The sequence below is a fragment of the Syngnathus floridae genome, chromosome 11 (assembly GCF_059516105.1).
Source record: "Syngnathus floridae isolate MCC-2025c chromosome 11, RoL_Sflo_1.0, whole genome shotgun sequence".
Taxonomy (NCBI): domain Eukaryota; kingdom Metazoa; phylum Chordata; class Actinopteri; order Syngnathiformes; family Syngnathidae; genus Syngnathus; species Syngnathus floridae.
This window is the reverse complement of record NC_142423.1, coordinates 14,994,254-15,003,831: the sequence shown is the minus strand read 5'-3', so window position 1 is coordinate 15,003,831 and position 9,578 is coordinate 14,994,254. Positions and strand designations below refer to the sequence as shown.

The 9,578-nt window shown below is 46.3% G+C and overlaps 3 protein-coding genes across 5 annotated transcripts; all 3 read right to left on the bottom strand.

Annotated features, from left to right (window-relative positions):
- Positions 1-619: 619 nt before the first annotated feature.
- manbal (mannosidase beta like) lies at positions 620-1,838 on the bottom strand. 3 transcript variants are annotated; one of them, XM_088390269.1, is made up of 3 exons: positions 1,714-1,838; positions 1,033-1,192; positions 620-903 (listed from the first exon to the last, which is right to left on the bottom strand). In XM_088390269.1, the coding sequence occupies exons 2-3, from the start codon at positions 1,180-1,182 to the stop codon at positions 793-795; spliced, it is 261 nt and encodes an 86-aa protein (XP_088246395.1). In that variant the 5' UTR covers positions 1,183-1,192; positions 1,714-1,838; the 3' UTR covers positions 620-792. The 3 variants fall into 3 exon arrangements, with proteins under 3 accessions (XP_088246395.1, XP_088246396.1, XP_088246394.1); XM_088390270.1 differs by having other exon boundaries at positions 1,721-1,832; XM_088390268.1 differs by having other exon boundaries at positions 1,591-1,737.
- Positions 1,839-1,947: 109 nt separating this feature from the next.
- LOC148391377 (uncharacterized) lies at positions 1,948-4,883 on the bottom strand. The gene is made up of 8 exons (XM_088390267.1): positions 4,734-4,883; positions 3,351-4,454; positions 3,197-3,291; positions 3,082-3,129; positions 2,786-3,010; positions 2,531-2,708; positions 2,273-2,446; positions 1,948-2,174 (listed from the first exon to the last, which is right to left on the bottom strand). The coding sequence occupies exons 1-8, from the start codon at positions 4,780-4,782 to the stop codon at positions 2,083-2,085; spliced, it is 1,965 nt and encodes a 654-aa protein (XP_088246393.1). The 5' UTR covers positions 4,783-4,883; the 3' UTR covers positions 1,948-2,082.
- Positions 4,491-9,395, bottom strand: nfatc2b (nuclear factor of activated T cells 2b). Its single transcript, XM_088390266.1, has 10 exons — positions 9,192-9,395; positions 8,117-8,978; positions 7,870-8,041; positions 7,378-7,580; positions 7,075-7,247; positions 6,842-6,982; positions 6,387-6,442; positions 6,191-6,323; positions 5,631-6,125; positions 4,491-5,134 (listed from the first exon to the last, which is right to left on the bottom strand). The coding sequence occupies exons 1-10, from the start codon at positions 9,313-9,315 to the stop codon at positions 5,049-5,051; spliced, it is 2,445 nt and encodes an 814-aa protein (XP_088246392.1). The 5' UTR covers positions 9,316-9,395; the 3' UTR covers positions 4,491-5,048.
- Between the last annotated feature and the right edge of the window lie 183 nt (positions 9,396-9,578).

The window sequence follows — 9,578 nt, the reverse complement described above, 5'->3', positions numbered from 1 at the left end:
ACAAAACAATTCTATGAATATAGTAACTCCACTGAATCTACAAATATGTATGCTCCGCAATGCCGCAGAGTGCACAAATGCAAGAAGACCCGATTTTCACGCAATAATAATGTTCATAGTGAGCATCACTAAAAATAGCTTGCCTTCTGTAAAACGATCTAATCCTCTGTTGCAACAATGGTACAGCGCATCAGGAAGTCACGCCATTCAAAATGAGTCAATAGCTGTGTCCCAATTCATTTGAGGGCCGATGACATCATCACAGCGCAGGTTCCTACAAATGCTGCCTCTTTTTCCAAATCTTCTAGATTTTATTAGAATGCTTGATGTTAGTCATGCTGAAATGTAGCCAAGTAGCATTGCGACACAAAGTGAGGATGGGAACATGTGACAAAACCAGGAAGGACAGCCATCCATCACCAGAACAACACGACATCATGTTAAGTTTACTGTACTGCCCTTCAAAAGGTTGGATTGTGCCCAATAACAAGGATTTGTTTTCACATGTCTTTGAGGGTTTTACCTTTATTGGGAAACAGCTATTACAAGTCAGGATATTACATCACCACCTGCAGTAAAGTAGGCAGTGTCATTAAAAAGACACAATCATGACAGTCTATACATTTAATTGCCAATGTTTATTTTTTAAAAACGAATGGAGATCATAGAAAAAACAAACAAGGTTGTCTACACAGACAAAACAAGATGTCCACTGCAGTGTTGCATATACTTATTGTGGCTTTGAAGAGCAATAGTGACTAAAACATGACAAAGCTCCATTTCAACGCACAGCTATCGCTTCTTTTTGCTCTCCTTCTTGGATTTTGGCCTAATTTGAGGCACCGCCGCTTTGGGTTTCTTTGCATGATCTGCTGCCTTGCCATTGGTGGACTCAGCCTCCTCCTAAGCGCACAGAACAAGAAGGATTTTATTTAAAAAAGAAAAAAAAGTTCAAGTTCAGGTAGGTTGAGTGCCATTATCGTTTTTTTCCCCATCATAATTGCTTTTATCACCGATAAACTGACGGCTTACCTTTTCATGCCCTTTGGAGGTGGGCACAATGATTGCCAGGATGCAAATGAGCTGGAAGATGGCACCAAGGAAGAGACCATAGCGCAGCAGGCTCTCGAGAAATGTTGCTTCGGGAACTTCCGGGGGAGAGTAGTCCATTTCTGCAGACATCTTCAGCAACCTGAGGAATACGTAAGTACAACTTCAAGGATTTCCTAGCATACATATGTAAGGTCTGTTCGACATGTTTGCGGAAAATGCACTTTTAACACTTAACACTCGTTTCCTTTGACGTTGTCCTGCAAAAACGACTTTAGGACGCTGACAAAAATCCCTGCAACGTATCAATGCGCCGTGAGGCTACCGTAAAAGACAGCACAATGTAACGTTAGAGGCTACCGAGAAACAACCAGTAATGTTGAACTGCACATTGCTGATATTGCAATATAAGCACAAAACCAAAAGCCACGAACGACATTTGTATGCTTACACATTATTGCTAGTTTACGACGCTGCTAACAGACCCTTGAACGCAACAAAACGCCGAGAGGCTGCATTAAAACGCCAAATAAGACATACCAGAAGTGTAAAACCCGTTCTTTGTTCCAAATAGATCGTGGATGAAAAGTTGGTTAGCTAGAACTCGTACAACAAGAAGCAATTTCGACAAACATTGGCACACGCATTATATGAAAACAAAACCTTTTACAGGAAGTGGCGTGGGTCTTCGTAATGTATTTCCGGTTCTTGGGTCGCGACTTTGCGCTGTGTCGTCCTCTAGCGGTGAGTTGTGAGCATCGAACTGTGCCTTTTTCTAACCTGATTCACTTTCGTTTGTCATGTTTTCCAAAGTCAGAGCTTAAATTTGCAAATGTCGATCAAACACGAGTCTGCTTTCATGAATGACGATGAGAGTCATTATTGTTGAGGCTGAAATCATAGGATTTACAAAGGCTTCTAATATTTATTTGTCCATTCCATACCAAAAAACGACTTATTTACATTGCAAGAGATTCACCCGTTAGGTTAATGTAAAAATAAAAAAAAAGATATTCGTGAAGTCGGAAGATATCAGAGTAGCCATGGATGCCACTGCATCTGCTCGAGCGTGCACCGTTGAGTTGGGTCTAAACTCAAGCACATCCACAAAAAATCTCCACAATCTGATTGGAAAAAAAAAAGTAAAATAATGTTAAGGTTGCAATGATTTGTTGGAATATACATGCTGTTGAAGGAATGCAAATGATTCACAATATCTCACCTTCAGACAAATCCCTATTCAGTTTAAGGCCTTTAGAAAGGAACATGCAGGTGTCAAATCGTTGCGTCCCGTCCAGCAGTTCAAAGAGTAGCGCACCCAGGTGCCACACTGTGGTCGGACCAGCGCAATATGGACGCTTGTGGGTATACTCTGGAGGAGCGTATTTCAAGGTTCCTACAAAAAAAAATGGCCAGAACAACAATGACTCTGTCAATTGACCCCGCATCAGGAATGCCAGAAGCTTAAGATCAGCCTTACCAAAATAGTCATGGTACGGTTCCATGCTAACTAAGCAGCTACAGCCAAAATCTATCACCCGCACTCGAGTGACGCCGGGTGAGGCCTCCAGTAGAATGTTTTCCTGCTTCAGATCTCGATGGAAGATGTTGGCAGCGTGCATTTTGATGGCGGCGTCTACCAGCTGCTTCATGATATACTGACGATGGACAAGTTGGAACAAATCAACAGTTTCAAAGTTACGGCCGCGTGTATGTGGTGTAACGCCGTTCTCACCTTTGCCTCATCCTCCTCAAGGAGGCCGAGTGTCCGCCGCATCAAGTATGTGGACAATGCCACCGAGTGCACGGGCCTCTCCATAATCAGAACAAGCTCTTTCTCCAAATCGCAGATTTCCAGCAGTGATATGACTGCTGATTTCCCATCGGAATTCTTGATACTGGATGCTTGCAGCATGAAGATGGCCTCCAAGGGGACCTTCTGCACTTTTCCATTTATGCTCTATGAGACAGTGGAACTCAATCAAAAGATAATTCTGCAGGATGAAGGCAAATATGGTGCGTACCACTCACCAACGGGACATTTTTGACTTTTGTCTTGGGGATGTATTTGATCGCCACCTTCAGGAAACAAACATTTGGTTAGCGTCGGGAAGAAACATCTGAATGGTGCAAAGTGCCTACTTACTGGATTAGAATCCGTTTTCCTGTGACCAGCATAGACTGAACCGAAGCCTCCTTCGCCGATCTTGGCAAACTTCTCATATTTGGTCTCAAAGGTGGCTGCGCACAAACACATGAGGATTTACCGGAACAAAAGCGGTGCAAATGTGAAACCTTACCTCTGCTTGTTGCACTTAACAGAATGCTTTTCACTTGGTCTAAGAAAGAAGTCTTTGGTTTCAGAAAAGACTCCCTCTCAGCTGGCACCACTGATGATTTGTCTCCCAAACCTCCTCTAGGTGGCAGTGTTTTCTCACACTGGCCTATCAAACGCTCTGGTTTGGTAGCACATTGTTTGTTGTTGCCTCTCTTGTGCACAGTCTCTACTGAAAGTTGATCTTTGATCCTCTGCTTCCTTATGAAGGCCTCTGGCTTTGGCTTGTCTTTAACGTTGGTGGCCTTCACTGAGACCTGAATGGCTTTGCCTTTGCGTTCCCTTTTGACGCTTGCGCCAGATTGTCTGCTGGCGCCCTTTTCAAGCCGCTGCCTCTTTCTGGTGGCATCTTGCCTTGTATCAGCCTTCCGCTTTGACTGGGATGGGCGGGGTTCTTGTAAGGTGCCAGTCATTTCTTTAGCTTTGACTGGCAGCTTTTTGGCTTTGACTCTTTGCTTAGTTGTTGTCTTTTGCTTTGAACCCGCTTTGGGTTTGATCCCTTTTGGTGGCATTTCTGCAATTTTGACCTTGCGAAGCTTCCTTGTGTGAGCCTCCGGTTGGATGCCAGTTTTTTTCTGAATTCCTTTAACTTGCACAGCCTTCACAGGTGACTTTTTGGCTTTGAGTCTTTGCGGACTTGTGACAGTCTTTTGTTTTAGGCCAGAACCTATCCTGGTCCTTGTGACCTTCATGGGTGATTTGGTAGCTTTGCACTCGTGTTCCCTGATGGACGTTTCAGGTTCGGTGCAAAACGTTCCTACGGTCCCATCGGTCTTCAGTGGTAACGTCGAACCTCTGAGTCTCTGTGTCCATCTGACGGCATCTCTTTTTGCGTTAGCGTTTTGTTTACTTGCTTTGGCAGCCACAACTTTGTTGGTGTCTTTGCCTTTCTGGTTTGGAGGCGTGGTGTCCACCTTCCTGCTGGTCTTTTGAGCAGGTGCAAGCTCAAGTGTCTTCTCTGTTAATTCACTGACCTTCGAGGTGATTTCGCACGCATCGTATGTTTTTTTGAAACATTTGCCATTTCGAAGCTTCCCTTGAAAATTCCTGAGCACATTTTCTTGGTTCTCTGGAATGGATAGAAACATATTAAAAGCAACTTACATTCAGTATGAGAAGTTTAATCCAATCCATGTGTTAGCTAGACATTTATTTCACAGCCTCATATCATTTTCTCATGTAAATTCAAGACAGGTTTCGGCTCTAAAACCGGATATCCTGGCAGAGACAAAGCCAATCTGAATTATTTATAGTTCACAGGCAGGTTTATGCTTAGCTTGATTCCATTGAAACAAATTTTTGGAGCACTTTAAAGCAACACTCCATATTTCCTTAGGAGTATACGCACCCAAATAGTCGTCACGGGATGGGAAATGAAAGATCCCAAATTTGTCCATGGCGTTTCATGCGCGAGGGGGAAAAAGGTGATTAAAATCACAGAAATGGTTTTGCCATTTGCGACATACGGTACACAGTCCTGTATCTAGGCATGATTAGGAGTTGAACACCTATTCCTTTATACATAGTCCACACACGTACATAATCACAATCACTTCAAAGGTCCAACTTGTAAAAGCTGACTTAAAAATCACTGATGACATCACAAAGAAGTCAATGCAAAAGCCGACGATGTCGGTGATGAGCGGGTTTGATGTTTTTCCCATTATGTCATGTGCTTCTTGGAGTCTGGGTGGCCTCCAGCAGCGTCACTGTGATGAGCTGTCAGGTCTCTTCGTATGATGTCATTCACTGCAAAAAGGAATGAGTAACTTTACCATTCAATACTACAACCTCTTTTTTTTTTTTTTTTTTTGGTGGTGGTACTGTATTGCCCAAGTACATTCTACCTCAAAAGATGCAAAAACAGAAAACCCCCCACAGACACCACGGCTTTGTTTGCCACTGCTTTGCCTGCTTTTATTTGCATACTTATTTGCCTTAACTGTGGGCTAGTTAAATATTTTGCTCCACATGAGCTCGCTTTGAGTTTTCTTGACACCTCGACAAGAGTTTGTTTGCAAGTGAAAGTGCAAAGAACAGGAAGAGGGAAGTAAACAGAAAAGCTCTCATAATGAAACCACAAGTGCGGATTTGCAAGCAATGCGCCCGCTTGCTTTGCAGGCTGACCCGTAAGAAATCTTCACCTCGGGCTTTGCTTTGTCGTTGGTCTTTGCCAGTTGCAACCACACAGACTCCATTCGGATGATCGCTATACAGTGTCACCGCAAAAAACATATTTACTCACCGTCTTCAAGGTAGACGCAGCTGAGGTCCTCCTGTTTTACTGTAACCCTCTCATGATGCGTCTGAGATTCTCGGTCGGCTCCGCTCGAGTCCGTCCGGGGCGAAGACTTCCCACATATGTCACTTTGGACCAATCTGGAAGACGCCATCTTTACTTGCACAAAACTTCTTGGAGATGAATAGGCGTGAGGAACTTGACTCAGTTTGTCTGTTGTCGTTGGGACATTGGAAGCCGGAACTTTGCGGATGCTGCTAGCATTGCTTGGATAATAAAGCTGGTTTGTAGGGTGTAAAATATCTGGCTCATTGATGAGACCAGTTGTCCTTGACTGGTAAAGGACTGCTTGGTGATTCCACGGATCTGATGCAAGCACGCTGAACGGTTGAAGACTTCTCTCCTTCTCCAGCCGACGGAAGGGTGACTTTGTCTGCGTGTCGGACCGAGGGTCAGAGTAGTCGCGCGCCTGCCACCCATCCAGTGGCTCACTTTTAATGTCTGGGGTGCAAAAGAAAAGCTGGGAAATAGATGGCCGGCTTTTTCACGCGTGCTCAGATAAATACCTATAACGGGGGTGTAGATAAAGTGGCGAGGCTCACTGCGCTTCTTCTTCCCGTTGATGACGTGGAAGTTGACTTTGGCCGGGTGACATATGGTGCCATCCCGATATGGAGGCACCAGAACAATCAACATATTCTGGAAGAGACAGTGAAAATGTTAGCTGTTGAAACAAACGGAGGCTACGGAAGACTAACTCACAGATTGTTTTTTCTCTCGCTCTACATTTGCCTCCACCTCCCAGATTTGTTGGCCGTCTGAAAGAAGTGATCATACAAAGACGTTTCAATGGTGACATCTGCTTTGTGTGGAATGTTCACCCCCCCCCCCCGCCCCCCACTTGATCGCTCAACCGCTTGCTTTTTTTTTTTTTCAAATCTAACTTTAGCCTTACCACATCCTGTTGACTTAAAGCCATACAACCACAATCTAGTCATCCACAGTAGACTGGTAATTTCTCACAGGTTAATTCTCCCAACATCAGCACGCAGAAGCAGACATTTCCATGTCAAATAATACAAAATATCCGACAGTCTCTCGTTTGGAAGAATTGCGGTTTGACGGTTAGACGCCTTTCCCGTGTCTGTGCTCGGTAAAAAGTGCAAGGTACTTTCTGTTTCTGTACATCCTTAAGACATTTCTGCTTGACGTCTAACCTTGTGCCTTCTCTGAGAACATCACTCTGGCATCATAACCAAAGTTCTGCCCGGTCAGGATCATTTGTTGTCCACCAAGTACGGAGCATCGGTCCAGGTCCTGCATCTTGACCAGTGGGATCTCCTGAGCTGAATGCTGGGCTGAACAAACACAAGTTCAAATTTAACGGAGAGGAATAAAAACAAACACTATTGGCATTGTTAGGACGGATGATGGTTTGCTCCATCCTTACAGCATTCGATCGGATGAGAGGCCACTTGGAGTGACACCCATTGGCCTCCAGGTTGTGGTACGTGAACACGAAACACCAAGCGCACACGAGTGTTTTTGCGTCCGACGTCGGTCTCGCCATTCCGCAGCTCGATGTCAATGTTTTTCCGCTTGAGAATTCCTACGCAGTCGACCCTTGGAAACGCGACATAAGAGCAACAGTAAGACCGGATTCTTTCTGGAACCAACCAAGCGAAAGTAGCCTTCAGAAAAGTTGAATTGTCTATCATCAGGAGGACATTGTCGACCTTCGGGCTCTACTCACACCACTGTCATGTGGTTGTTTGGCTGGAGAGGGATTTCTAACACTTTGGTCCCATTGATCACCCTTTCCGTGCAGGGCGTGGTCACGGTCTTGCCGGTGATGCGGTGGGCCTGGTAGAAGGCGTGAGCTTTCATCAGCCTTTCGTCGGCCGTCCCGATGAAGACCTGCAGGCCGAGCGGCGCCGTGCCTCTGTAACCCAGGAGCTGGTGGGTTCCACCAAAGCGGCTTAGAATCACACTCGAGTGCTCCGCTGACAAACACGTTCATGTCAGGCTTTCGCTGTGCGAAGGGTTTTCACCCGCGCATTGCAACTGCTCATTAAGTCCTTTTCCAGACTTAAGGAGATTAGGAATGAGACAATATGTGCATTTCATGTGAACATACCTGCTAGCCACCTTCAACAGGTCACATGATGGACTTTTGGAGTTTGCATGGCTGTCTCTCTTAACGTTTTGCAGCAAAAGGGTTTGTTGACTAGATCAAATCAAGTACCTGGACTTCAGGGTGTCCTCCGTTAGGTGTTTTGACAGGTCCGCGGCTACCCTCTGTCTCGTAGTGAGCTCTGTGGTGAGACCTGGGCTGGGACTTGATCACTAGCTCGTACTGATCCGTCCGGCTGGGTAATGGCCAGTCCAGACAAGGTAGAGGTGCCAAGGACAGACCTCTTCAGGAGAAAGAAACCATAAGAGGAAAGAAACGTGATATTCTTGACTCGATTTGAGATCGAAAAGCCACACACCCGAATGCTCCAAAGTGGATGGGATGAGGAGGAGCCCATGAAGTTGGGAGTACGCGGAAGCCTCCAAGTCTGGCTTCATCTTCTAGCCTGACAACCCTCTCCAGCTGGTGCTGAGCCTCCCTGTACACGCAAGCTGGCCTCTGCCGATTTGCACCTAACGCCACATCTGGAGATAAGATGCGGCCGCTCACCTTGTCGTTTGAGCGCAGCCCGGAGGCCTGGCCTTGGCTCTGCTGCTCATCTGGAACCTGGCTGTGATGGAGGGGGTAGGAGCCGTGCAGTGCGTACGGAGAGGGGATAGGACTCGGGCTACGGGAACGTTGTTTGACAGGAGTGGCCCCCGGGTAAGGAAGGACCTGCTCGTGCGCGCGCTTGCCTTGCGGTGACGCAGAACGGCAGCGTCGGTGGACAAATAGCGAGGGGGCCGCTCGGTGCTCAGGCAGGAGAAAGAGCTCCTCGGTGAAGCTATTAGCAGGAGAAGACCGGGCTGAAGATGTTTGGATGTCCTGAATAAAGGAGCAGATATCTATGGTGGAGTGCTCCGTGGCACAAGCTCCTCTGTTGGAAGGGGAGATGCATGGTGATACTGATGGAGAGCACCCATCCGCTGTTAAGCCTGCCGAGGAGTTGCTGCTCGCGGGGCTTGCGCACTCCCGGTAGGCTCCAAGGGCTTTGAAGCCGGGGCTTTGCTGTAAGGCCTGAAGGGTGAAACAGTCCCCCACCGATGGAGTGATCTCAATCCTGGGACTGGGAGCCGGAACGAGCTCCCGTGTTGTTCTCGGGTACCTGGAGCCAAATGCCACCTCTGATGAGCTGTCTTCGGCTGGCCTATCCTCAAGTACGGCGGGTTGATTGGCATCATCTGGCAATAAAACCAGTCACACTCATTTGCACTCAGATTTGATCATTAAATATCATTCAAATTATGAGAATTTCCTCGGTCAAATACTTTCCGTGCCAAATCTTTGACAAACATGCGTACTGATAGGAAAGTCATCCCCATCGGAGCTATTCATTGGTACTGCAAATCAATCTTTAGTTTTGGTACGCAGAATTATGTTTCATGGCTGCTTACCTGGGATATAGCCAGCAGAAAAGTCCTCGCCAGGTGCATTATAGAGAAACAAGTCTGAAAAGTCCAACTCTTCCTGACAGATGTCAGATGCCATCTCCGCACTCTCATATATATCTGATGACATTATTTCCCAAAGAATAAAGCCCTCAACGGCAACAGCCGACAATGTCAAATGAGTATTGTAGTTTTGGGGAAGTGCTCGACTCAAACAATGAGCTTCCTGTGTGTGGAGGGGGGCAAGAGGGGGGGGGGGGGGCGTGCGTAAATTTGCGGCTGTGTTTGTGCGCATATGCGCTTTTAATTTTGACTGGATTTGCACCTTTGATTGAGGATGACATCTTTTAGGGGGTTATTTACATTGGCTTTTAAATGGCAGATGTTGACCTC

Excerpts from the sequence above, each read along its gene's own strand:
- manbal (XM_088390269.1), bottom strand. The coding sequence starts at position 1,182 with ATGTCTGCAGAAATGGACTACTCTCCCCCGGAAGTTCCCGAAGCAACA. Across the intron at positions 904-1,032 it reads CCTCCAAAGGGCATGAAAAG|GAGGAGGCTGAGTCCACCAA; the intron begins GTAAGCCGTCAG and ends CTGTGCGCTTAG.
- LOC148391377 (XM_088390267.1), bottom strand. The coding sequence starts at position 4,782 with ATGGACAAATTTGGGATCTTTCATTTCCCATCCCGTGACGACTATTTG. Across the intron at positions 4,455-4,733 it reads ATCCCGTGACGACTATTTGG|AGAACCAAGAAAATGTGCTC; the intron begins GTGCGTATACTC and ends TATCCATTCCAG. Across the intron at positions 2,709-2,785 it reads TTGAGGAGGATGAGGCAAAG|TATATCATGAAGCAGCTGGT; the intron begins GTGAGAACGGCG and ends GTCCATCGTCAG.
- nfatc2b (XM_088390266.1), bottom strand. The coding sequence starts at position 9,315 with ATGTCATCAGATATATATGAGAGTGCGGAGATGGCATCTGACATCTGT. Across the intron at positions 8,042-8,116 it reads ATCCACTTTGGAGCATTCGG|AGGTCTGTCCTTGGCACCTC; the intron begins GTGTGTGGCTTT and ends TTTCTCCTGAAG. Across the intron at positions 5,135-5,630 it reads CTGCGTCTACCTTGAAGACG|TGAATGACATCATACGAAGA; the intron begins GTGAGTAAATAT and ends TCCTTTTTGCAG.